This window comes from Mus caroli, chromosome 5 (assembly GCF_900094665.2).
Source record: "Mus caroli chromosome 5, CAROLI_EIJ_v1.1, whole genome shotgun sequence".
In the NCBI taxonomy this organism is placed as follows: domain Eukaryota; kingdom Metazoa; phylum Chordata; class Mammalia; order Rodentia; family Muridae; genus Mus; species Mus caroli.
This window is the reverse complement of record NC_034574.1, coordinates 68,543,753-68,571,582: the sequence shown is the minus strand read 5'-3', so window position 1 is coordinate 68,571,582 and position 27,830 is coordinate 68,543,753. Positions and strand designations below refer to the sequence as shown.

At 45.4% G+C, this 27,830-nt stretch overlaps 1 protein-coding gene across 2 annotated transcripts in view; it reads right to left on the bottom strand.

Annotated features, from left to right (window-relative positions):
• Positions 1–27,830, bottom strand: part of Kit (KIT proto-oncogene, receptor tyrosine kinase) — a 79,612-nt gene that overhangs the window by 8,048 nt on the left and 43,734 nt on the right. The window contains exons 6-16 of one of the 2 annotated variants that reach the window (XM_021163090.2): positions 25,088–25,277; positions 23,009–23,124; positions 8,442–8,556; positions 6,687–6,880; positions 5,169–5,275; positions 4,943–5,069; positions 4,550–4,654; positions 4,332–4,442; positions 2,735–2,885; positions 862–950; positions 199–326 (exon numbers count right to left, since the gene is read on the bottom strand). In XM_021163090.2, coding sequence (XP_021018749.1) covers positions 199–326; positions 862–950; positions 2,735–2,885; positions 4,332–4,442; positions 4,550–4,654; positions 4,943–5,069; positions 5,169–5,275; positions 6,687–6,880; positions 8,442–8,556; positions 23,009–23,124; positions 25,088–25,277 — 1,433 coding nt within the window. The remainder of the gene's footprint in view (positions 1–198; positions 327–861; positions 951–2,734; positions 2,886–4,331; positions 4,443–4,549; positions 4,655–4,942; positions 5,070–5,168; positions 5,276–6,686; positions 6,881–8,441; positions 8,557–23,008; positions 23,125–25,087; positions 25,278–27,830) is intronic. The other variant, XM_021163091.2, reaches the window with a different exon arrangement.

The window sequence follows — 27,830 nt, the reverse complement described above, 5'->3', positions numbered from 1 at the left end:
ACTTTCAAGCTTAGAAATTAGAACAGGAATTCCAAAGAGACAGAAGTTGGAATGTGAAGAAAGGAAATTTTCCCCTGCTTTTGGTTACCACACTTCAAAATGACACTCTGAATTCTAACTAGGACTAGGAAATGTTCAAGGCTTTAAAAAAAAAAAAAAAGATGTCGTGCTCCTCTCATGAGACTCCACGCCACTTACGTTCTTGGAGGCGAGGAACGCCATGCCCTTGGCCACCTGGTAGGAGAAGCTCAGCAAATCTTCCAGGTCCAGAGCCAGCTCGTCATCTTCCATGATGGCAGGAGTCACGTCTCTTTCTATGTACGAGTCTATTAGGAAGATAGCAAGAAACAACAACAACAAAAAAAAAACCCTTAGTGGTAAGGAGAGGAGAAGCAGCCTTAGTACCAAAGCTAGCAGTGGATAAGCAGTGTCAACTCCCGGGCCAGTCACCTCCGCAGGGAGGAACAATGGTAGACACTGAATCACAAAGCCAATAGCTATCTGATCGTCCCCAGCTGGATTCCAGAAACCTTAGGATGATGGCGGGTCTATCTTCAAAATCTCACAACTGTAACAGTGAGATAGTAGATATAAAAACATGTGCTTTTGCCCGAACCATCTACTTGTGAACGTTAACCGCCACCGGCCAATTTCCTTTGCCACCGTAGCTCCCTCCAGGGAATGCTGTACTCGCTTCAATTAGTGGGAAAGAGGCATAATCCCTGCCCCATGTTTCTTCAGACTCATCCCCTGACCCCTAAGCCCTCTCCCTGAGACAAGAGAAAAAAAAAGAAAAAAGGAACAAGATTTGATTATAACCCCCACGTGTTAAGCTGCTCTGGCTGGTTGGTGGGTACCCACCTATTCTTGCGGATCTCCTCTTGTCTGTCTTGGTTGGCACGACGTAGGAAACGCCGGGCTTCATGTCCATATATTCATTTGAACTGTCACTGCAGGATAGATGCGAGACCTGTGTCAGAACTGAAGGGACTGGACTTGTGAAGCAGGTGGGGGCCATGGCACTGCCAGGCCAGGTTCCCGTTCTCACCCACTTCACCGTGCAGCACTGACTCCAGAGCAAGAAAAGCAATGCAAGCCTAAGTTTCAAAATCGGGTTCTGTGAGATATGTATATTTGCCATGCAACGTTAAGGTCCAATTCTCAGGGAATTAAATGTGTTTGTGTGTGTGTTGGGTGGGGGGGAATCTAGTTAGAAGAGTCCCATCTCCAACTATTGTGAATTCAATGGGGAAAAACAGAGCTAAAAAATGTTACCTCAGGTTACTTCAGACTCTAAATTAGCTCCTACTCAGACAAATGGAAAGTCAACAGGCACTTTGAAGACATTTGAGGGGGGAGATGGTGAACACAGCCACGAAGGGAAGAAGGTTTGAAAAAACCCAAGTTTGGTTCAGATAAACACCAATAATTTGGATGATTTTCTAGACCATCTGGACCTCTTGAATCTGCAACATTTGGCTGGAGACTCTTCAAGATTTCTAGTACTTCCTGCCTCTGATTAGCATAGAAACACCATGACAACAACCTCCTTCAGAGCGTGCTGGTGGCTCCAAACCCATATGGGATCCCAAAGCGCAAAGAACATCACACAGGACGGACCGATTCAGGCCATTATTTCAGAAAGTTTTTTTAAAAAAAACAAAACAAAAACCCACCATAGGGCCCAGTCTCCAGACAAGGCAAAGTGGCTCCTGCCTCCGTATGAGGAGTCTTATGTCCAAGAACAACAAAAGGTGGGTTTGGGTGGCATTTTAGTACCACGTTAAACAACTCAAAATTACAGGACTGAAATGAAAGCATGAGGCTTCTCTTGGGACTTTAAACTTTAGTGGTGGCAAAGGCTACACTAGGCGATGGTAATCGCCCATTAACTGAGGTCTGTCTCCTTGGAAGCCTGGATTTAAGGCCTCCAAAGACAAAATCCTGCCATTTAAAGACAGGGTACAGTTGGTATGGCATTTCATGACATTAGTTTCCAGTGCTGGGATTTGAACCTGGGGCTTAGAGTAAACATGAAACAGAGGTAAGATCCGCTCCACAATGGAAGCAGTATAAAATACAATGGGGCAATTATGACATCCACTGGGCCTGAAGGGTCTTAAGCACCCGGGGGAAGAAAGGATGGACAAGCCACAGCCATGAGTTCTACTCTGGTTGTGCATCAAACTAGGTTTCCTCCCAGGGTCTTGAACCTGCATATACATCCATCATCCTTTGCATCATTGTCCGTGAGAACAATGTCAATCATCGTTCTTTGATAGTGATGTGATTATAATGCAGTAAAATGATGGCGCATGGGATGGGACGGGGGACGGGGAGAGACTCGGATGCCAAAACAATGCTGATAACTAGTAGTCTACATATGCTGGGTGTTCTTGGCCAGTCTGCGCAGTCTCCAGGACGTAATCGCCACAGGACAGCCTCTCTCCTCTTCCCTACAAGTGGTTACACATCCAATCCCACAGGACTAAGGCTTCAGGAAGGACAGAGACACACATTTAAGAGAAATCAGTGACAAATCTCAATTTGAATCTTCAAGGGTACTATCTGAACTTCCGGAATGGTTAATCACGCTTAAACAATTTAATAATTCTGATTTCACACCTAGGAGCACCTTGGCTCATTTTTTTAAAAGAATCAGCCTTGATTGCAAACCCTTCTGACCCCATGAACTGCCTGTCAACAGCTGACTGTTTATGCAAATCAGCCTTACCAGGAAGGCTCCTTTGAATGCAGAAGGTTCTTATAAAGTGCCACTTCTGCCGGTTCTTCTTGCTTTGAGAAAATAAACGAATCACGTTTCCTTCTCAAAAAATTCAAAAGATCACCATAGCAACAATATTCTGTAATGACCAGGGTGGGCCCTATGAGGATAGAAGAAAATGTTAGGTATGGGCAAGATGATATACCATAGATAGATAATCCCGCCTCCTGTAGAAATACCCATGGGAGACCTCGGCTATTAACATTCAGGTTCAGTGGCTAAACCTTCTTAGTCCCAACATAATTCTATCTATTAACATCGCTTATCAAAAAAGGCAGCATTGTGTTGAGTGAAGTAGAACAAGCAAGCCCCTTTCTACCTGGATGTCTAAGTGACATTAGGGGACAGGCGTGATGGCTGGCTCGGTAGCCACAAGTGACTGCTTTCAAAGGCTCGACTATGATCAAGCTCCCTACAGGAAGCCTTTGATTCGCTGCTGTGTACGGCAGGCAGGGTTCTGGGTCCTCGCTGTAACATTACGATGAAAATGAAGAACCCTAGCTGCAAGCCTGGTAGGGAAGTAACCAGGGAACAGCCAGCTAAGCCCATACTGGAAAGTGGCAAAACAAACAAACAAACAAACCTGAAACGGCAGGCCCGTTTTTCTGAGCATGACTACTTGAAAACATGAGGGGTTGCTCGGGATGTTTAAAAGCGCAGTTTGGAACTTAACAGGCAGCTAATTGCCATGGGTAGATACGGTCGCATGAACAATTCATGGTGTGCAGAGCGCCAGTTCTGTGGGTTGTCCGGAGACGCTGTCTGAGCTGCCTACCATCCCATGGCTCTCTCAGGACAGACAGCCCCCGTTCACTCTACACAGCTTTGTTCGGTAGAACAGTGTGCCTGCTGAAAACATCAAGGCACCCTTGGTGGGAACTCTGACTTAGGGGCTAGAGCCGCAAGCTTGCTTTTGTGGGAGTGAAAAGCTGGATCTACTTGGTGTGCAGTTGAGAACTGGGAGGCTGGGGGCCACTTTCAGTTATAGAAGGAAAATCAACATTAACTCCCGAATGACTGGTTACTGCCCCCCAAATTATATAAAGCTACCCCGCCCCTCACTGCTTACGCTGTTTAAGGGGGAGAGTATTATAATTCAATATACACATATAATGTCTAATGAGGAAAGGCGGGGTGTAAGTGGCTCGGCATAAAGAGAAACCTTGTGTGTTCCCAAAAGCTTGTGGAAGTTTAAAATGTTGATCCGCTGAGGGCGGAATAGAGGTCCTTAGGACTGTGGAGAGGGAGGGGAGAACTAAGAATCTGAGTAATGGGCACCAAACACAACTGTGATGAATAGTTCCAATGCTCGGCCACACTGCGGAACAACTACAACCCACATCGCAAAATCACGAGAGGACATGAGTCTGAAGGCTCCCAGCCCAGAAATTATAAAAATCTACATTCTGAGGAACACTGTGGAAAACCAAACCTAGCAAAATAGAACAAAATGCTTGGTTAAAAAAAAAATCTCTCAAGTAGCTTATAGCTAGGCACTGCCTAAATCATACTTTGATAACCAGACAGATGGCAACTCGAGACTCACCTCCCACCGTGCATGCTCCAAGCAGGTTCACAATATTCATGTGATTGCCCAGGTAGCTTAGGACCTTCAGTTCCGACATAAGGGCCTCTCTTTCTGTTAAATGGGCACTTGCTAAAAGGGAAAGTGGTGTATTTTAGCAAAACAAAGTGGGGGAGGGGGGAGAACCTATTAGATAAACTGGTGGTGGGTACAGGGGGTGAGTGCCCCGAGACACTTACGTTTGAGCATCTTCACGGCAACTGTCATGGCAGCATCCGACTTAATCAAGCCATAAGCAGTGGCCTCAACGACCTTCCCGAAGGCACCAGCTCCCAGTGTCTTTCCTTTAGGAAGGAAGAAGGCAGGGTCAGGTCAGTGGGAAGACCAACCAACAGTTTGTGAGGTTCCCAAATCAACAAGGCAATGGAAGACATTGTGTGTCTGGAGCCACTTCTCAACGGGGCTCTTTTTGCTACCCCTGCCAACTCCTGTGCAGTTTGACAGAAAGCACTTCTTGTTTTAGGTGAAACAAGACAAAGGAAGCCACTGCGGGTTCCTTTAAAAAAAAAAAAAATCACAGTTACGCGTACACAAAAGGGCTTCTTCGTGGAAAGCCCCTGCCTCACACTGACCAAAACTCAGCCTGTTTCTGGGAAACTCCCATTTGTGATCATAAGGAAGTTGCGTCGGGTCTATGTAAACATAATTGTTTCCATTTATCTCCTCGACAACCTTCCATTGTACTTCATACATGGGCTTCTGGAGGAGAAAGGAAAAGAAAGACGTGTCACCCGCTGAACAATCAGTGCCTGCCCTGCCGCCGTGGCGTCCCCAGGAAGAGAACAATTCAATGCTCACCTGCAAATATTTGTAGGTGAGAACCATCACAATGATCCCCATGGCGCCAGCTGCGACCACAAAGCCAATGAGCAGCGGCGTGAACAGGGTGTGGGCATGGATTTGCTCTGCAAGGAAGGGAACCATGATTGTAAGCCAGCAGCCGCAGGACAACAGCCTTGCCACCACCACCACCTGTCCCAAACTAAACCATTTCCCTCATGGCACATGCAGGGATCACAGCTTTCTCTTGGTATTCAAATACATCATCTCTCCCTCTCTCTCCTTCCTTCCTTCCTTCCTTCCTTCCTTCCTTCCTTCCTTCCTTCCTTCCTTCCTTCCTCCCTTCTTACCTACCTACCTACCTACCTACGTACCTATATTTATTCTTGGTGCTAGGACTAGAACCTGGTCATGTGTTCTGGCACAGCACAATACCCACAACCACACCCTTTACTGGATGCATGGGCATCTTTAAAGATGTAAGTTGAAACCAGAGTACAGAGAAACTGACATTTCTGAAGTAACACACATAATGCTATGCTGCTTTTAATGAAAAGCTCCATCCGAATCGACTGCCTCTCTGGGTGGTTTACATTTGCTTCTTTCTGCTCTCTTACGTTTTCTAAAGTTTCTGCAATGGACATAAGTGTCTTCCACAGAGAAGACAGACATTTTGGAAGCATCCTTTTCATTGCTCTGGCTGGGGAAATTAACAACAGAGGGCAGAGTTATGATGCGTCCCCTTCCTCATCCAGAAGCTGAGGACACACAGCCTTTTGGCATGAGTCCTATGGCCAATGCTAAATACCACAGAAACTGGGCACTAAAAGACCTCAAGTGCCCCGTTTCCTTATCTCAGGTGTACCACAATGCCTTCAAAGGTCTGCTAGTCATTCAGTCGCTAGACAAGGAGCCTAGTCACAGCTAGACACACAGGCTATCTACACACTACACAGCCTGCAGTGGGCTCTGTCAGCCTGCAGTGGGCTCTGTACCATTCTGACAGTGCAGATGGGTAAGCACTTACTTACATATATATATATATACACACACACATACATACACACACACACACACACACATACATACAGAATAGGAAAAAAACATTTGCTGACAAGATCATATAAAAGATACTTGTTAACATTACGATACAGATGTTTAGCAAAATGTAACTCATTTTAACTGAAATTTTAAATTGAATTTAACATTTCCAATGTGTCCTAATTATACTGGTGTATAATGTAGGGAGGCTCCCCAACCCAACTATAACTGTACGTATATTACTCATTGTCAAGAAGTTCATAAAAACACACAAAGACCAGGGAAAGAAAAATAGTTAAGATTACATCAGTAACTGCAAAGCCTTCATCAGCAGACTAGTATGGGATGAGTTTGTGAAGTTTGATGGTAGCATGGCACACTGCTGTACTGTCGGTATTACTGGAAATGATATGACCAATACTGGAATGGATGTAAGATTATGGTATGGTAGACAGAGCCTAAACACCCCTTAAATTGGATTAAAAGGAAATATACCTTTGTTGTTACCTTTAAATGCAAAGTTAAAGAAGGCGGAACTCTTGCCCACATCGTTGGAGGCCTTACACTCCACCGTGCCGTTGTGCCGGAAGACGCTGGAGTCTATGGAACTCTGAACCACCAGTTTTCCAAATGGTGACGCAGATACATTCTGGACCTGTACGTCCACTGGTGAGACAGGAGTGGTACACCTACGAGAGAACAGTGTGGGCTTACTCCGGGAAGCCAAACAGAAGCCTGTGGCACCTAGAGCTGGCATGCTTGTATGGCAAATCAGGGAACTCAGACTCCCTTTCCTAGGATGGCCTGAGGGGAAGGGAATCCCTGGGGCCCTATGAGCGAGGAAGGCACTGCAGAAGAGCGGGAAGAGGAAGTGATGGTTTCGAGGTTGGATGTGGACTTCCATCCTAACTCTTAGTGCCCAACCTTGTGACTTCCACCAGGTTCTATGAATTCTCCAGGGTTAGGTTTCTATGGCTGTACCAACTCAAGAGACTCAAAAATTGACTCAAAAATGGCTGCCAGCATCAGATCCTGCCACACCAGACTCTCGGAAAGGATGTGTGATGGTCGAAGTTCAGAAGAGGAAATCGGAAGAATGAAGACAAGAAAGACTCAAAAGGTGCAGGAGGGAGGTGCCCGAGATCCAGAGTTGGAAGCAGGTCCCATCATGTGGTGAGAGCCACTCTGGCCATCTTCTAGGTGTCTTCTAAACACCTACACATGTCATCTGTTCACCCTCTATGCGGTCTCTTTCCACCCATAAAATACGGATACAAGCAAGGCAGAGACGAGGGCACAGCCTCGCACGGTGTACACCACACCAGCACTGAGCACACAGTTAGCTTCCATTTACACACTCTGCTGAGCAGGGGATACATACTCAGGCCATGGGCACAGAGCTCACAGCGTCCAGAGGTTTTATGACCTCTTTATTGTTCCCCCAAACAAAACATTCTGCTAAAACCCATACTAAAATAATAATTCGATATAATCAATCCTGATATGTTGTCCTAAAACATCTTCCACGAAAAACCAAACTTCCACTACCATTCTGTTTACGAGGCCAAACTAGGCCTTTAAAGCTGGGTCTAACACAGTGTTTTATGGGTAAATAAAACAGCAACGTTGACCCCATTTTCATCTTCAGGTAATTCGAGAGGACAATTTAAGGCTTAAGTGTGGACTCTGAGGGAAAAGCCACGCAGAAGCAGATGCTCCTTGTCTGGGGGCTGGGCCCCTCAACAAGGAGAAACACTTTTGCAAACCCACTGCTCACAAACGCCCTGTGTATGTGTAATTGTGCGACCATTACTTTTTTGGCTACTTGGCAATTAACTTCTGAGGTAATTTTTTTCATGATAACTGCAGCCACATTTCCCACACACATTACCTCCTGTGTATAGAATGGAAATCTAATTACTCTGTCCTGGGAAATTGCTTTATCTACCTGCAGGCTAGAAATTGCACGATAAACCCAAAAAGATAACCACCCAAATAGAGAAGTCACTCAGTAATCATTTTTCAGCAAACAAAATTAATGTCGACCAGGAAAAATATAGCCATTATCCCTTCTTAAGAAGCTAGACAGATATAGGAGGGGAAAAAAAGAATACTCAGAAGACAGCCTTTTTTTTTAAAAAAAAAAAAAAAAAAAAAATGAATCGCAAGTCCAAAAACACGTTTAAAATTAAAGTGAATTATAGCCCTTCCCTTCTGCATTTTAAGCAGTGCCAGAAATAAACCTCTCACCTTTGCTCTGCCCCTGTACAAAAATACCAATCTATTGTGGGCTCCGGGAATCCCTCTGCCACACACTGGAGCATGCCATTCATGAGCCTGTCGTACGTCAGGATTTCTGGTTTTGCTGCAGGAAGAGAAATAGCCTCATCAGTTGGCTGAACAACCACGGTGTGATTTTTCTCCATTCTCTTTCTCATCTCATACCTAGAACATTCTGAAGGCAGCTGAGGAAGCTAAGGGACCTGGGAGACACCCAGAGGTGGCATAAGGGTGCAGTGGGTATGTTGTCCAGCGCTGCCCAGACCCTCCCCATCCGCCTGAAGGTATCAGGATCCCAAGGAACTCTGTAGACCAGAGCCTGCAAGACCAGCCTGGCTAGTTTCTGCTTCAGGTCAAAATCAGCTGTCTTAACTTGGACTTCTTGCCAATAGGACTTCACGTCAGCCTACCTGCTCAGACACTTCATGTTACTATAGGGACTGGAATAGATGAAATTAGAAGTTGTTGTAGAAAAATAGAAGCTATACTCTCAGGGGATGCAAGAGGTGGTGCTAGTAAGAGTTGGATTGCCGTACTTACAGGAAAGGTTAGACCACAACCGTGAATGGCAGTGTGAGAGGCTGAACCTTTATTTCACACAAAACACACACAGAGAAGGAGGAAGAAAGCAGCCCCAGAGTTTCGTTTATGCATTTATCTACAGCCTGGGTATAATCAGCACAAACATAAATTGTGCCAGCAGGAAGACTCTTAATTTGACAGTCCTGTGTAACTACAATAATCAATTGATATTCGACAATTTCAAATTCTGGAAATTATTTCTAAAGTGAAAGCAAGGTGAACTTCTAGGGCATGGATCTAGGGGCAGACTAATCCTGGAAGGCTTCTGGTCCACTGTGGATGAGTGTGCTTAGCAGTCGGCCGGCATCGTGCGGGCAGAGATGGGAAGCAAGGCCGAGGGCATCACTGCACAAAAGCCCGGGCTGTAAGAACCAGCAAGGCAGGTGTGTAGTGGGCAATCCAACTGATGACGATCTTCATCTATGGAGAGGGAACAATGGCTTGCATCTCATAGGATGTTGGTTAAGGAAAAGTGATGGAGCATGCAAAGAACTAAAGGAGAAGAGGCTGTTGAGATGCCCTGGCTGGTAAAGACGATTGCCACCAACCTGACTGTCAAAGTTTGATTACTGGGACCCACGGGGTGGGAGGAGAGAGAACTGACCCCCACTAGTTGTCCTCTAACCCCGCCCCATGTACATGTTGTGGTGCACACTGCTTCCCAGACACACAAATAAATAAATGGAATACAAAGTTTTAAAAAAGAATCACGAATTACTCACAGATGATACATCCATTATTATTATTATTAATTACTATTACCACTACTACTACAACTACTACTGGTTTGGTTATTTCCTATTAGAATACCAGTTAAGGGAGTTAGCTACACATGTTGGTAACATTTATCACCTTTCAGTCTCCCTTTAATGCTCTGAAAATTGCTTCTTTAGGACAGTGTGACAGTGTGTGTGTGTTAGCCTGGAGTGCTGCGACTTCAACATCTATTTTCCACAGACTAATAAGAGCAATAGATGTGAGACAGAAAGGCTGACAGATCAGAAGCTTACAGAACCCATTTCCCGAGAGGAAGGTAACGATGATCAACAACATCTCTGCAGAAGAGCCACTCAGCACCTCACCCCCTCCCTCCGAGGCAAGATGAGTTGGCAGGGATCGGTGTCCGCATGCGTGACACACCCACCTGCCACTCAACCTGGTCCTGCTGATGGCAGGCCGTGTGGCCAACACACACACACACAAAAGAGCCACTGCTCTCCAAAGCTATCTCCAAGGTAGGAGTATCCTTGAGGACTTGGATCTAACGCCAGCTTTCACAAATAGAGCAAGAAGACGAGCCATCGTCTCTCGAAAGCATCCATCTGGCAAGTTTCGTTTAATTATCATGGGCAACTGTGGCATCAGGCTGAAAAGTAGGACACAAAAGAACAGTGGACTTGTAGGAGCACGCTATTGTGCCGGGGACTGTGGGAGCCATACGCTGGGTCTCTCTGGACTCAGCCCCAGAGTCACCTCCTTTGCTAAGCAACCTCACTTCTCCAAAGCCAAGTTGCTTGGTCTCTATCCCTGAAGCTCTCAGGAGCACTTGACTTTGTTACATAACTCATGCTTTTTTGCCTCCTCCTTCAGACTTTCAATGACCGGAGCAGCATGTTAGACTGATGGTCTGGTGGCAGCAGACACATAGCAAGAGCTGGTGAATGAATACAGGACCACCCAAGGGAACAAGTGCTCAATGTCACTGGGAAGTAACTATGAGAAAAGTCTAAAGGTGGTTTTCCTGGGCGGGAGACCTAGTTGCTTTATTCTTGCAACAGAGAAAAACGTAGAGGAAATCTACGTGTACGCCTAGACATGGGAAGTTTGTGTTTACTGACAGTAACAATGATTAGGGGCCAGGCGGTGGTGGCACATGCCTTTAGTCCCAGCACTCAGGAAGTAGAGGCAGGCAGAGCTCTGTGAGTTCAAGGCCAGCCAGCCTGGTCTACAGAATGAGTTCTAGGACAGCCAGGGCTACACAGAGAAACCCTGTCTCAAACAAACAAAAACAAAACAAAACAAAAAATGAACAGGGGAGTCTACATAGAGGCAGCAGAGCTGGCAAGTTCATTAGCTGTGTCTGCTTATATTCTTGGCATTCAGCCTTGTGTAGGCCCGTCATGTCCTAAGATGGGCTTTTCTTGGGTTAATACGATAGAAACATAATTCCTAAATGTTCAAAGGATACCTTATGGCGGTGGTTCTCAGCCTGTGGGCCATGACCTCTTTGGGAGTTACATATATGATATCCTACATATCAGGTATTTGCATTAGGATTCATTACAGTTATAAAGTAGCACCAAAATAATCTTATAGCTGGTGCGGGGGCGGGGGGGGGTCGTCACTGTAACATGAGGAACTGTACCAAAGGGTTGCAGCATCAGGGAGGTTGAGAGTCGCTGCCTTGTGGGGCATTAATAATGCTGACTTCTGCCTAACAGGCTTAGAGATGGTATCTATTTTATTCTTCTAACTTTTTCCCCTATCATACAGTAAACGTGGAACCAAAAATGAACATATAAAACATTTCTAATTAAAAAAATTGGAACAGCTCAAACTTGGGCCATCAGTTATACTTTGCTTTCGTGACAAGGGCTCTCTAAGATCCAAGCCTTCGAGCACGACACCTGGGAGCGGTTACATAACGGTCAGCTGAAACCAGAGATGTGGTCTGGCTGGCCTACTTGCTCCTGTGTGTTGGCTAATTAGGTGGTTTTTTTTTTTTTTTTTTTTTTTTTTAAAGCTGCTATCCCAGGTAGGATATAACCTGAGGCTAGCTGAATGGCGTCTGTCCTGTTGAGCCTCGGACGGTCCTAAACCTTAGCTATGAGGGAAGCTAAATGAAGGTTCCTGCCCCAACCTCCAGCTTCTAAAAGCTAAAGATCGGAGCCAGCCAGAGCTTGGTTTTTGCTGGTTTTGTTGTTGGTGGTGGTGGTGGTAGTGGTGGTTTTTAAAACAAAGCACCTTAAAGAAACCCAATAAAAACCAGGACGAGGGGCTGGAGAGATGGCTCAGTGGTTAAGAGCACCGACTGCTCTTCCAGAGGTCCTGAGTTCAAATCCCAACAACCACATGATGGCTCACAACCATCCATAATGAGATCTGATGCCCTCTTCTGGGGTGTCTGAAGACAGCTACAGTGTACTTACATGTAATAAATAGATAAATCTTTAAAAAAAAAAAAAGGAAAAAAAAAAAACCAGGACGAGAAGTATGACAGAGAAGCAGCCCAGGGGTGATGGTTCAGGATCACCAACCCTTAAGGGACATGTGGCTACCTACGAGGGCATGCCTCCCGCCTACAGATCTGTCTCTTACTTCATCTTAGTCCCAGCCCTGTCCTCGACACTGGTGGTGTGATACCTCACTCTGAGAAGGCTAAGTCACTCTGGCCCAGCGTTGGCTGTCTGTGTCAGGCTGCACTAGGAAACTGTTTAATGCATAAAGAATGAGCTAGGTAGAACTGATCCCCAAAATGAAACCCAAAGCTTATCTGCATTTTATAAGTGGCCCAATGCACGGTGTAAGGCATTAAATATGCATTTCACCGCAAGAGATACACAACCGCATTCTCCAAGTTAAGTCAGAGCCGTGGTTTCTTAGATGTCCTGAAGTAAGTAGGATATCTATCGACACATTCCCTAACTCCTCCCAAGTTGGGGTTTTTGATAAGCCTAAGAAATGTCTAAGTTTTGTGTTTCCTGGGCAGGTGTTTTTTTTTTTTTCCCTTAAAATAGCCCTTGCCATTTGAAAAACCACCATAGATTTAAGCCACCCCAGTGTCCTCCAATATCACTGATTGCTTGTAGGCAGTAACCGTGAGAATGTTACTGCTCATGTAATTAAAATCCAAAACACCGATTTGCCCGGCAGATTGGAGGTTTTGAAAACTACCCTTCTCCCCACCATCAGGTCCATGTGGAAAGCAAGAACAAGATGAATTTTAAGATCTCGGTACACAGAACAAGAGCTGGCGGCAAACCCTGGGTGGCTCCGGGCCACAGAAGCGGCGGGACTCACCCTTCCATTCATGTCCTGCAGGCCAGTGGCTCTGAGTCGGGGTTTTCTTTGGCCCTGCCCACCCTAACCAGGTCCCATGCTGAAGACAATTTGCCTGCACTCTATCGGCAGCAGGAGAGGGAACGCAGACTCAGGGCTCCAAATAATAAAAGACCAAATGGAGAGTGGGTGGAAGGATGAATTTCTGGTTTTCATAACTCTTGGGTTTGCTGGGGCACAGTGGGCACTCACAATCCGTCGCCATCCTGGGTTGAGTCTGGATGGAAGCTACATTTCTGCCACAATATTGTTATAATGAGAGGGAATATAAACCAGCTCAGACAAGACTATAAACTAACTGTAGCTGACTTAAAAAAAAAAACTGCTAAAAGATATATTATAGGCATGTGTCACAAAAATCCCCGCTATAGACAGTGAGAAAATATATTGCATTATATCCCTACTTACAGTTATCTACAAATGACAAATGGGTATTTCTGCCAGAGTCTCACGTAGCCTGGGCTGACTTCAGACTCCATAAGTAGCCAAGAATGACCTTGAACTTCGAATCCTCCTGCCTCCAAAATCAGAGTGCTGAAATGTCCCCTACCAAGCTCACTGCTCTCAGGGATGAAGCCCAAGGCACCTCCTTGCCTGTTAAGTACACTCTACAAACTGATCTACACACACCATCAGGCCTAAAATACGCACCTTAAAACAGAAATTTGTTCAATAAATGAAAAAAATTAAAAACTTCAACTATATGTGCTAAACACCAAACCCATTTTAACAATAAAAATGTCACTTTAACGCAGTGATATGCCCAACTAGATTATGAGTTTAATATTGTGTCTCAAAAATCTCTGACCTTTAATTTTTTACAAGACTTATTTATTTATCTTACATCCATGAGTGCCCTGTCTTCATGAATACCAGAAGAAGGCATCGGATCCCATTACAGATAGATGGTTGTGAGCCACCATGTGGTTGCTGGGAATTGAACTCAGGGCCTCTAGAAGAGCAGCCAGTGCTCTTAACCACTGTGTCATCTCTCCAGTCCCAATCTCTGACCTTTATAACTACTTAAAAAAATTGTTTCTCTTAATTTGTTGGCTGCTCAAACCCAGCAGCCACCTATATAGTTTTCCAAATCCCTGTTGTAAAAAACACCATGAGAAAGAGCCCCTAGCTCCTCTGAGCTGAGGAGACAGCTCAGTGGGGATGCTTGCCATCCAGGAGTAAGGAACATGTGACCAGAGTTGGGATCTCCAACACCTACTATACAAACACAAGGTGGAGGGATGGTGGCCCACCTCTAATCTCAGTGCTTGGAAGTCAAGACCCAGCTGGCTGCCCAGGCTTGCTGAATCAGCAAGCTCAAGGTTCAAGTGAGAGACCTTGCTTTGACACAGTGGCTCTCAGCTTTCCTAATGCTGTGAGCCTTTAATACAGTTCTTCATGTTGGGGTGACCCCTCCCCCATCAAAAAATTAATTTCATTGCTACTCCCTGCTACCATTGTGAATTGTAACGTAAATATCTGATATGCAGGATATCTGATATGATAACTCCCCCCAAAGGGGTTGTGACCCACAGGTTGAGAACTACTGCTTTAATACATAAAGACATAAAATATCAACCTCTGGCCTCTATACACACTTGCACAGCAGCATGTCCATGTGCACACACATGGGAACATACACACACGCATGCTGTAACATACACAATCTAACAACAACCAACCAACCAACCTCCTAGTTTCAGGATAGAATCCCAAAACAATGTCTACTTGGAGAAAGCCTTCTCTACTCAGACTCGTTAAACTTCATTTATAAGATCCTCGGTGCTGTGTGCATCCCAGATGTGAGCAGAGGACCCGAACGCCCATCACGAAGCAGCTAAGCGGGCTGCCAAGGTGCGCAGGCACAGGTTGAAATGTTATTTTTCTACTCTGTAAAGTAGGTCATTCATTTTGCCACGTAATTCAGAGGGTATTGACATAATGCCCACAGAAAAAAAATTATGTACCTATTCTTGGATTAATTTAAATTCCTGCTGAATTAGAGGCGACCCTGCATATATTTATAAATGAATGGGGCTAATTTGATGTACAAACACACCTGGCTCAAATGCAAAGGAAATTTCCACACAGCAGAAGGTCCACGATATAAAATGGCTCCTCGTGCTGTTGTCTGGAAAAGTTGGGGGCAACTTCATCAACGTTTACAGTTGCACACTGAACCCATTCCTTTGCTTTTCTACCATTTAATTAAAATAATAATAATAATAAAGTCTAACCATGCAAGCAACATAGGCAACAAAGGGCCCAAGGACCAAGGCAGGTGACTGAATTCTCTTAAGATGTCTGGCATTCAAATAGATACGCCAAATTAACGGCACACCACAAAGGATGGATTATCTTATGAGACAGGAAGGAAAGTAATGGTGACAACACTGGAGCAGAGAAAAGATGTTCACGGGTGTTTACTGCTGTCTTTTTTCCCCCCTCAGAGTAAAAGAGATTCGAGTTCTATGCTAACAGCTGGTTTCTGTATCTGTTTCCCTCCTATTTCAATGTCTATAACCATTCTAGTATCTAGAGATTCTATTTCAATACAGAGATGCAATGTCGCACACATCAAGGGTCCAGAGAGATGGCTCCATGGAGGGAGGCACTGCCCCTAAGCCTGCCAACCTGAGAGAACTGACTTCCTTAAATTGTCCTACAACCTTCCCATTCACACTGCGGCATGGATGAACTCGTGACTGACTTTGTAGTCACACTGTGGCGTGTATGGACACGTGAGTGTATACACACACACACAACATAAAACAACTGTTGAAAAATGTGTCACAAAAAAAACCAATACTCAATCTAAGAGATTGATAAAAAGACTCAAGTCCTACCCGATCTCAGATAAAAGTACAAAGTCTACAAACAGATTAATGCCAGAAGGCCGGCAACTGTCTTTACACAGATGATCTACTGTACTCAGACAACCTGAGAGCTGTGCTTAATGCAGAACGGTCCTGAGGAATGACTGTGTGTGGAAGACACAGTGCACCAGATACAGTGACAGATGGCGACTTTGTAACTTCCAGGCACTTAGGCAAGGTCACACATTCAAGATTAAATAGATGATCATAAACTCCTGACAGGTTTCTTTTAAAACTCTGTCACATCATGTTAGAACCGTCTCACTCCTTAATGTCTCAAAATTGTATGCAGCGTGGGCTTAAAGGGATTATAAAAGATCCGCTCAAAGAGATAGCAAAGGGAGGCTGACTGGAAAGGAGTTCCCAGGACATCTGCACTCAGCACTAACGAGTCAGGATATAAAATAACAACCTCACTTTTGTTAGTATGTATCCACTCTATTTCGTGTATATGACCATTTGGCCTGCATGTATGTATGTGTACCAAGTGTGTGCCTGTGCAGGTCAGAAGTGGGCATAAGCTCCCCTGGATCTCGAGCAATGGATGGTTGTGAACCACCCTTTGAGTGCAGGAAACCAAGCCTGGGTGTTCTATAAGAGCATCTGGCTGATGGCCCCAGAGAAACATGGCCTCTTAGAAACATGCGTGTCCGCACACACATGCATGTGCACCTGCGAGAGTGGGCCGGAAAGAAGATATAAAATGAGGGGTATTAGCCATGGGAAGCAATGAAATGTCAAAAAGAAAAAAAAACCTTCGGACAGTAAACATAAAATTTGCTTTTTATTTTTGCTTCGACATTTTCTGGGTTTACCAAACCTAACTTCTGAAGTATGAAAGAGTTGAATTTAGAAATACATAGATACGGCCAACTACATTGCAAGGCAGCCTGTGTATAGCCCGTTTGCCAACAGTGAAGGTGAACCTGTCAAGATGGCCATGTAGACTACTTCAGACCATCTAGGCCTGATCACCCAGCCATCTGGACCGCCCACCTGGCTGGCATCTCAGGGCCCTTGACCAATTCGAGAAGAATGGCTGCCTGCCTTCAGGGACAATTCGGCTTCAGGAGGCTTGGCGTGAATCTGCCCTTGAAGATCCTCATGGAACAGGATGGCCAAGTTACAAGGACGGACTACATTCCAGCCTCCGTGGAAGCCCCACCACTTCCGAAAAGCTTCCTCCACGAAGCCCAACTCTCTATTATTTCAGAATCTAAACTACTCCACTCCCTTCTGGACCCAGCCTCAAAGCAGCACTAGAAAGGCAAAAACCTTTTCAAACAAAACCCCACAGAGAAATGCACTGGGGTTTTTCAAACATGACAGTTTGGACACACACTTGTTAGGAAAATCTTAACCCTCCCCCTGCCCCCAATCCTAATAAACATGGGTGCTGGGAACACAGCTCAGAGGCAGGAGGTATTCAGAGGCCTGAGAGTTCAATCCCAGCATCAGTAATCAATCAACGAGGAGAAGGGAGGAAGACAGAAGCAGAAACTAAGAAGCTAGGAGGTTGGAGAATATCTCATTCTGCAAAGAGCTCTCATTGCTCAATAAGGCTTTTCGAGGGCATACTCCCTCCGAGCCCCCAAACTGAGCAGCCCTTGAAGGCAGGAAGCCATTCTTATATGTTCACACTGGGAAAGGACCCTGTGATTCCAGCCAGGTGGACAACCCAGATGGCTGGCATGCGGTCTGAAGCTGTCTACATGGCTGGCTTGACAGGTCCACCTTCACTGTTGGCAAGTGGACTGGCCATGTGATTCACACGCAGGCTGCCCGGCATATAGCGACTTCCACCTAGCTGGGCGTTAGCCATCTGTAACCCGATTTAGCTATCAGTGACCCCCAAAATATATCAAAAGCAGCCTGGCCTTTGCAAATGTGGTCAAAGGGAAACTTTCTCATCGAGAACCTTCATTCCGGGTGATTTATTTATTACTTGGGCTGATTTTTGGTGTACTGCAGGGTCTATAAATAATCGAGTGAGTACCCAGCAGGATTTAATTATTTGATGCAATGATTTAGAAATAATCCATTATTGGGCATTTCCTTAAGTTGTTTCTGGTGCTCTGTTAGCAACCTTCCATAAATAGAGAGAAGCTGGTGATACTGACAGTCAATGCGGTGTGGACCAAGCCATCACTGGGGGCCAAGTCTAACCGAAGACAAGTCAGCTCTATGGAGGTGACTTGAGGCCACCATGAGGAAGGTGAGCCCTTCCTGTCCCCATACCCGTGCACCTCAGCAGCCCTCCTCAGTGGCTGAGGTCTGTCACTGAAGGTAGTCCCTTTAGGAATGGAGGAAGAGCTATTGATGACCCTTCTATAACACATATTTAACTTCTTAAAGCTGATTTGCAAATGCTATCAGATGCTGTCCAAAGATTTAAGACAATTCAGAGGTCTAAAGATAACTAGTGTTAGAGAGCAAGCATCATGTCCTCCAGTGATTATATAAATAACTCCACAAGTCACATGGATATTTGAGATTAAAAAGTCACAATAGATTTATAAAGAGATTTACTTTGCTGGTTGCCCTTTAGAAAGTCTGTCCTTTATCCAAAAAAAAAAAAAAAAATACAGACTGGGATGAGAGGAAAAGCCCAAAAGCCAAACGAGGAAGCACATGGCCTTTGATTTTAGCTCTGGCTGACACGGAACTGTCTGACCTGGGTACTATGGCAAGCACCACCAGAGGGGCGCAATAAGCACTACAGGCTGTCACACAGCTGGCAGATGGGATTTTTTCCCCCCAATATGGAGAGGAATATGGGAGAGACTCATGCCTCATGGAGGAAGCACGTGGGGGCAAAGTTTGGAGTTTTACAATTACACGCTTTCAGCAGTTTTCACATGCATCACTGTTTTCCCAAAGGGCACCGACTTTTCAGAACTAAGAATTCAACTTCGATGTACACCTTGGATAAGCACTCCCAGGAGGAATTACAGTAATGCAAATTCAATGGAGGGGAAAAAAAATTGAGGCTTTGTTTTTATTTTAATGAAATCCTCAAGTCTCCTACAGGAGAAATTAGTCCCCTACCCCCACACTGACTACATTGAAATCTACACGAGATATTTTCAAAACACAGGGACTCTTGATGCCTTTAGACCACTCCAAATCAAGGGCTGTGCATTAGCATTTCTTTAGCACTGAATCTGGGAAGCAATTATGCATCGTGTCACTAAGGAGCCTGAATTTCTGTGTAACCCCGTGCATTTATTATCTTGACTTTTATTAATTCTAATTTTTGCAATACATAATTCCCTTCCCCCTGGAGGCTAAGCTTATTTACAGAATAAACCATGCATAGAATTACCCATAACTGTCACTGTTACCCCGTGATGGCAACATGGACACGATGAGTCCCAAGGTTCTGATTTTAAAACACTTTTTGTTTGGTGGCTTGTTAGAGACAGGTTCAAACACAGTCAAACATAGCAGGCTGGCCTCACCACCTGGCCCAGAATGACCTTGAACTTCTGACCTTCCTGCCTGGGAATCTAAGCACAGGCCACCATGCTTAGGCTTCCCTTTGTGCAATGCTGGAGCTTTGGCAGGCCAGCATTTTACCAACTGAGCCACATCCCCAGCCCTTGACTTTAAGTCCAGTGCAAAATAAATAAATAAAAGAAAGAAACGTAAACCCATAACACTGTGGACTGTAACAGTACAGAGACTGGGACATGCCTCACAAGAGGCAGACAGTTTGAACAAATATGCTCACTGTCAAAGCCATTTGTAAACCCAATGTACCCTGTGAGTGAAATGAACAGCTTTTGTCAACTTAGCATTTGCAAGAAACTGACAGAAATGAAAAGCCTCCCTGAAAAGCTTAATCTTGGAGGGCAGAGCCCATTGCCCCATCCTCCTCCCTCCCAGAATGAGGGAGAAGGCATCCCATCAATGAAGAAGGCATCCCATCAATGGCTAGGTGCTTGTCAGAGCACAGAACTCTAGACTATAGAAGAGGCCCCTCCTGGCGGGGGGTGGGGGTGGGGATCAGTTTGGAAGGTAGCGGTGTCCCTAGCAGACTTGATCAGAACTGACCCTGCTGGGTGACAAGGCAACCTCAAAAATTAAATGACAGCAATTCTGCCCCCAGAAAGAAAAGTTGGAAGTATCAGTGTCTCATGCCCAAGTGGCAGACAACACCCTGGGAAAGGAGGGCCCGGAGGCCAGGCCAACAGTGACATCATGAGCTTCTCAGGGGGTCCCATGGACCCACTTGCTACTGGTGGCACTCAGATGGAGCAATCTGAGTGCCCAACAAAGCCTTACACGGTGTCCACCTGTTTCTTTATTTTACCTTTGTTTGTTTGTTTGTTTTTTTGTTTTTCGAGACAGGGTTTCTCTGTATAGCCCTGGCTGTCCTGGAGCTCACTTTGTAGACCAGGCTGGCCTCGAACTCAGAAATCCACCTGCCTCTGCCTCCCGAGTGCTGGGATTAAAGGCGTGCGCCACCACGCCCGGCCTATTTTACCTTTGTAGTAACTGGCTCGTACTGTATTTTCTGGGAGTACTGGTCAACCATGGATTAGGGTGTTGGTGAAGGTAGGTAAGAGGGGCCTACTACACTCAGAATCAAGTTTTGCATGAACAATTTTGCACATTATGCTTGCAAAGATCCTGATTTGCCTACGGTCGTCTCTTAAATTAGTTGAATTATTACGGTTTTCAGAAGTAGGTAATTTTGCCCATGTGTAATATATTAAGCTCCCTTGATTAACATCTGAATTAATCTAGAAATATTTGAATTGAGGGCCAATGAGATACCAAATAATCAAAACTGTTCTCAGGAAAAGAAATATTAATTAACATTTCCTTTGGAAGGGAGGAGCTCTGTGGTCCAGAGTCTGAGATCATTGGCACCACCACCACTACCACCACCACCACCACCACCACCACCCCCCACACACCCTTTTAAGGAAGTATAGGATATACATCAATAGATAAAGGATTCTGGGAGAGTTAGCAACACTAAAGTACTTAATTACGGGCCTGTGACACTTCTCTCCCTTGACACTGACTAGACCAGGCTGGCTTTGAACTCACAGAGATCCACTTCCCTCCACTTTCCAGAATGCTGGGATCAAAGGCATGTACCCTGACAGGCAGATCAAATGCATATTGATGTCCTGGGTAGCTAGTCTTGGTTGTCAACCTGACTGCTTCTGGAATCAACCAGAACCCAAGCAGTGGGCACTCCTCTGAAGGATTTTCTTGATCAGATTATTTGTAGCAGGAACGCCCTCCCTCAGTCTGGGTCTTCTTCAGGATTCCAATGCGGACCCAAGACCAGGGCTCTCTAGGAATCAGGTTGGGACTCCTGAGACATTCAGCCTGGTGGACTGAATGAGACAGCTATTGCTGGGCTACACTGATGACATTCTGTAAGCCAATCTAATAATTCTCTGTGTGTGCCTGTGTGTGCGTGTGTGCATGTGTGTGTGTGCGCATGTGTGCACGTGCACGTGCGCTTTAGCAGCTCTGTTCCCTCAGAGAACCCTAACTGATATGCCTGAATCAGGAAGCACATTTCTAGAAATACTGATACGGCCAAGCAACCCTGGACTGCAATAAAAAAGCCAACCAGAAAGAATAGGGCTTTACTAGCTGATTCTTTTTCACTTAACAAAATGGATCTAACCGCACCCAAACGGCTATCACAGCAAGACAGGGACACAAGGGAGAGATATACCTGAAACCACTGCAGATAGGCTACTCTAGGGAGGAAAGACACTCCCCCTGCCTCCGCCCACTCCGCCCACTCCAGCCATCTACAACCCACTTAGAGTCCCGTGTACTGTCCAGTCCCTAAGCTTGTTTTGTAGGGGCCATTCTGGTTTGATCTGAAATGTCCCGAGCATGGAACCTTCAGGGCAGGAGGCGTGGCTAGCGGAGGAGGTTAGCAAGGCAGGCCAGGCCACTGTGGGTTGTAGGCTGGCTTCCAGCTTCAGTTCTCCACTTCCTGATTAGTCGTGAGGTGAACGAGTTGTATGCTCCCAATGACCAGACCAAACCCCAAAGCCATGCCCTCGCTGTTAAGATGGCCTATATTCCCTGCAAGCAAGAACCAAAACCCGCTCCCCTCAAGCTGCTTGTGCGCTGTCTCACAGCAACAAGTAACTATCTCGGGAACGTTCCCTTTCCCCAGACCCACACTCGGGATGGATAATTCTAACATTTACTTATCGGACCATCTTCCGGAGTACTCTAGGAGATAGAATGGTGTCCACCACTCCTTGCCAGTGCAGGCTGCACCCAGAACAGAGCCAAGGTGAAGCCCTGTACTTGGCAGAAGCAAGGATTGACTCCTGCTTGCATAGCTTCCTTCCCCGCCCCCCGCCCTGCTGCTAAGAACTGCTGCTAAGAGCAGTGCAGGGCTTTGGTATTGAGGTTTTGAGGTTCCCATGACTACAGACAACTGCCCTCCACCAAACCACCTGCTGCCTGCTCCCCTGGTCCTGCTAAAGTACTCAGGGTGATCCATTGAGCTGGGTCAATAGTACATCCATCATAGTGGGAGAACAATCTTAAACACAAATGGTATGTCACAGGCTGAAGAGAGAAAGCTCAAGTAAGAGAAAATTCTTGTCAGGGCTTAACAGTATGTCTCTCTCTCTCTCTCTCTCTCTCTGCCCCCCCCCAACCCACCCAATGGTAAATGCCAGCACCATTCAACATCTGGCTCTCCAGTTGAACAATCAATAATAATACACTTTCTCTTAAACAATCTCTAAGCTCCGGCCTCTCTGGCTCCTGTGTTGACTTCAAAGGCGGCCCTCAGAAATCCACAGCACTTCAACAAGGTCATGTGGCCAGTGAGATGTAGGGCAGGGAATTGGTTTCTCTTCCAACCACCAAACCACGAGGTCTTTGTTAAGGTCAAAATTATCATGAAACATTATTTACATAGTACACAAGCAACGCAGCTCTGCAGCTGTTAGACCCACGGGCTGCAGCGCGTAATAACACAAAATAAAAAGATAAGGAGCCGGGCGATTTACTTACTGTTCACGTAAACGTTGAATGTCACGGAAGCACTGGCATCAGAGTTGGACACCAGAAAGGTGTAAGTGCCTCCTTCTGTGCCTTTTAATCTGGTCAGGCGAAGTTGGTTCACATATCTACAAAGGAAGGACAATAAATCAAAACTCCCTGTAGAGAGTCTGTCCTGGAGTGCACGTCTCTGTCAGTTCCTACTTGGAAAGAGATACCTATTTAGGGAGAAATATCAATGAATCACTTAATTTGGTGTTATACACACACACACACACACACTCATACACACCACACACACACACTCCACACTCTCATACACACTCATACACACACACATTCCACGCACATTCATATCCCCCCACACACACATACATATACACCATACACACTCCACGAACACACACACCACACAGAGAGCACTCTATTTGGGGAACAAAGGCCTACCTAGGAAGAAGACACAGAAATAAGCAAGCCAAGCCACTGTCCCAGGCTACCTTCGTGACCACTTCCTCCTCTGCCTACCTGTAGCAGTGCCTTGACCTCTGTTCTGGGAACCCATAGCTCAGTAGCCTGCACACACCCTCGACTTTCACACTGACACTAAGACCTTGGGATCCACACCAACTCCTTCATCCACTGTCCCCTGCCTTGCTTCTTCCGGTCAAGTTCTCTTAGTTTTCTTCTTACTCCCTGGCTTCTTTTCCCAGAGTCCCCAGGTGTATTTGTTATTCAAGTATCTGCTCTACACAGGGACCTACAGGACGGACGGCTGTGATGAAGGAACACATGCGATCCTTAAGCTAGTGTGAGCTCTAGATGGTAGATCTCCTGAGCAGGCCATGCCCGACTGTCCACACTCAAGTGGCCTCGCTCACTCTCCTCTCCCCATTGGTAGACGGAGTGAATGTTCTAGTCTCAGCTTCTCAAGCAGGTTCCTCCGTCCTGCGTGTCTTCTACGGCCTATGCCCATGTCCCCACAGACCCTTGTTGGGGATGCTTCACCTCTATCACCTTCAGCCAAGGGTGATCCCAAGTGGCAGGGTACAGGAAAGCTCAATGGAGAATTCCCCAAGCTCCTTTCTCAGCTGGTTTCCTGACTCCTCATAGCTTTCCTTTAGAAACCCCAGCCCCTGACCTCCTGTCTCAGGATAGGCTTCTAGGGAACTGAGCCTTTTTAGACTAATGCATGCAAAACCCCAATCTAAGGGCACTTCAGCTCTCTCTTGTGTTCATCCAATGGTCAGCAGAAGCTCCTGAATGGACTAACAGACTCTGCGCAGTTTCCAGCCCCTTATGAGTCATTTGATCTTGGTCACATCACCAAGCCTGTGCCTTGGGTTCCTCTTCCACAAAGACAGGGGCACAAAGAGTGCCACAGAGTCAGTGAAATGATAAAGGTGCCTTCAGCACAGCTCCTGAGTCTGGTCCCTGGAATGCAGGTAAGCGTGGAAGGAGAGACCTCACTCCCAAGGGTTGTCTTCGGGCCTTCACGCACACTTTGGGGTGCACTGTGTCCATGCACCAATACATATCTACACAACTATAAGTTAAGTTTAAAATAAATAAATCAAGTGCTACATATCTAAGGTTTGTGCTGCTGTGTGTAAAATATATATGACAGAAACAGACGAAAGCACACAAGGTATCATGACTGCTATTATTGTAATTACGATGTTTTGAAGATTTAATAAGAGATCTAAAGAAAAAAGCCATAATCAATCACCCAGCCGGAAGCATGGTGATGCATGGTTGCCTCAGAGATTTAATAAAGTAGAAACAATACTAACTTCCCTTCCTTTCTAAGGAGAATTATTGTGTCCTGAAGATATGCTAGTCATTGCTCTGGGTTACCCTTAAAACTAAGAGAAAAGTAACCCACTACATCCTAAATGAGACACGGAGTCGGCATACGTCCAAACATGTGGTGGGAACATTCTAAACTCACAGCAAAACGGAATTGTTGGCCGAGGACACAGAGGAAGCCCCAGATGTCCTTCCTCAATGTGGCATCTTCCCACTCATTGCTGGGTCACCAAACCATGGCCCGGGAACGTTGCAGGGAGAGACGGGCACAGCTCCCCTTCTTACCTGATGTTACTTTTGTTATCAGATTTGACATAATCCTTCCCTTTGTTAGTCGAGGTCCTGTTCATATATATCCACTGCTGGTGCTCGGGTTTGGGATAGGCCTCGTATTCAACAACCAAATCTACGTTTTCTCCATCGGTGACAAATACTGTAGTGTTCTTCACAGGGAAGATGTTGATGAATCCTTTATCTAATCGGAACAGAGTTAGACAGCAGTCAGTATTCACAACTGACAAGAGCACGCAAGGTCAACTTAAAGAGTCACAGAAATGGTGGCAAATGACGGCTTCCAGTGTTGACTGGCACTTGTGAGAAGATGTGCGTCAGCCGCCTTTGCTCTTTGCCATCTCTGGAGTGAGGCAGGGCACACACTGAGCCCCGGATGTATACGGTGGCCTTGCTAGTGATTCCCTGTAAGCGTCTCTACACCCACTCGCCTCCCCGATCGTGCGGTTCATGTTCAGGACACTTTGTTAAATAGCCCCTGCCTAGGCCCAGGAGAATTACAGATGTAGTCAAAGGGTAGCACCGAGTCAAGGCAAGAACAAGCTCCAAAAAGTGATAGAATATCATTTTGTATTGAAGAAAATGATGGCTAGCTCATCTGTACTGACTGTTGTCTGTTAGCGCATCTTTGGGTCGTCCATCAGACAACGCTTTAATGTGACAACTGGGCTTTTACCGCTTAGTGGGGAGAGGGGTGGGTGCTTTTGGGAAGTGAGAAAAGGAAAATATCGCAAAGGGCAAATTTTAATTAAGGTACCGAGAAAGAGGACTTTAAACTAGGGGAGAAGGACTGTTTAGCTAAACCAGTCATTAAAATATGGATGGCACTCTCCATTTATCAAAAATAGCAAAACTAATTTAAAATAAACCCAAGGAAATCGAGTGTGTTTTGAAGAAGCGCAGGGAACCACACGTGACAAACTGGCACGCTACGTCTCAGAACCAGTTAGCAATCGAGAGTTTCTTTTTTTAAATTATCTATTTTAAGTCTAAATCCTATAATTTCCATTTGAGAACTCTTCTTAAAATGGGTTAAGAGATGCACAAAGTACTATTTGCACGGGTTTCCATAACTCTTGACATGACAGAACATTGGTGAAGTAAATAGTACAGCCTTGGACGTGGTTACGTAATAATCCAAGAGCAAGCTTGAAAAAGAGCAATAAGATAATTGCTGATCTTATTTTTATAGCTACCATTTAGGGGATGGTGCTTACTATGTGCCAAGAACTGCCTCAGGCACGTTAGCACACATTTCATTTAATAATTATGACATTTATGCTTACAGTCACTCTGGAACAGAGAGCTGTAGCTTCTAATTTATAGATGAAAAACAGGTTATGGGTTTTCTGCAAGTTGTGTGTGTGTGTGTGTGTGTGTGTGTGTGTGTGTGTGTGTGTGCGCGGGCGTTGTCAACGTCTATGGTACATGCACAATTAGAGAATGGAGACTAGCTGGGTGGTGGTGGTACACGCCTTTAATCCCAGCACTCCAGAGACAGAGTTTGAGGCCAGCCTTGTCTACAGGAGTTCCAGGACAGCCAGAGCTATCCCTGGAACTAGGACAGAACTCCGGGGGTCTTCCACTGAATCAGGAATTCACCATTTCAGGAAGGCTGGCTGACCAGGGAGCTCTCGGGATCCACTGTCTCTGTCCCCTAGTCTTGGAATTACAGTCACAGGCAACCATGCTTGGTTTCTTAGATAAGTGCGGAGGATTTGAACTCAGCTCCTCGTGGGTAGAACAAGCATTCCTGCCCACTAAGCCACCTCCCAGCCCCAGGTTAGAGATTTAGTTGTTACTCCAATTTATAGGCTATACTTGTAATCTCTAATTTATAGACGAAATTGATGATTTGTGTTTAGATCCAGAGCCATTATAGGCAAAGTCTAGCTTTAAACACGGGTCTAAGAGAAGCCTAGAGTGGCTGCTTTTTTTAGAGTCTCTATACATTTTAAGCGAGAGAATAAGAATATGAATAACATTGTATAATGAAAACTCATATATAAAAATATAAGCAAAATACTCAAATCTTTAAGAAGCAGCCACACCAAGTTAGAGTCTGTTCCATTTCACTTTCAAGTGCTTAACCTGTATTGCAAATTTTTACTAACTTTGTAGTTATCTATGTATACATAGAAGGTTATCATTGTGGGGTTTTTGTTTGTTTTGGGTATTTTTTTTAATGCTGTTTGATTGCCTAAAGGTTCAAGGTCAAAACCACAACCCTGTGTCCTTCCTCTCTGTACTGAACCAATCTGAAAGGATTATTATTTTCAGTGGGGAATGAAAAAAAAAATCATCCAAACTAAAAACTGGAGTTGGGGCTCCCAGATGACGACATAGCCCCTGCCGTTCTGTAAGACAAGGGCTTTGTTTGTTAGATCCTGCTATGTTAAAAGAATCAGTGTTGCTTCACAAGGTCATATATTCAGATAACCGCACAATCACAAAAGAAGTCAGGTTACCATAGATAAAATGTGTAAGCACGGCTAGAGAGATGCTCAGTGACTAAATCCTCTGCTCTTCCAGAGGACACAGGTTCAATTCCCAGCACCCACATGGCCGCTCACACCTGTCTGTAACTCCAATTCCAGGGTTTCTGATCTTCTCATATAGATATACATGCAGGCAAAGCATCAATGAGCATGACATAAAAATAAACTATGTATATTTAAAATATACATATATATATGTAGATACACACACACACACACACACAAACACACACACACAC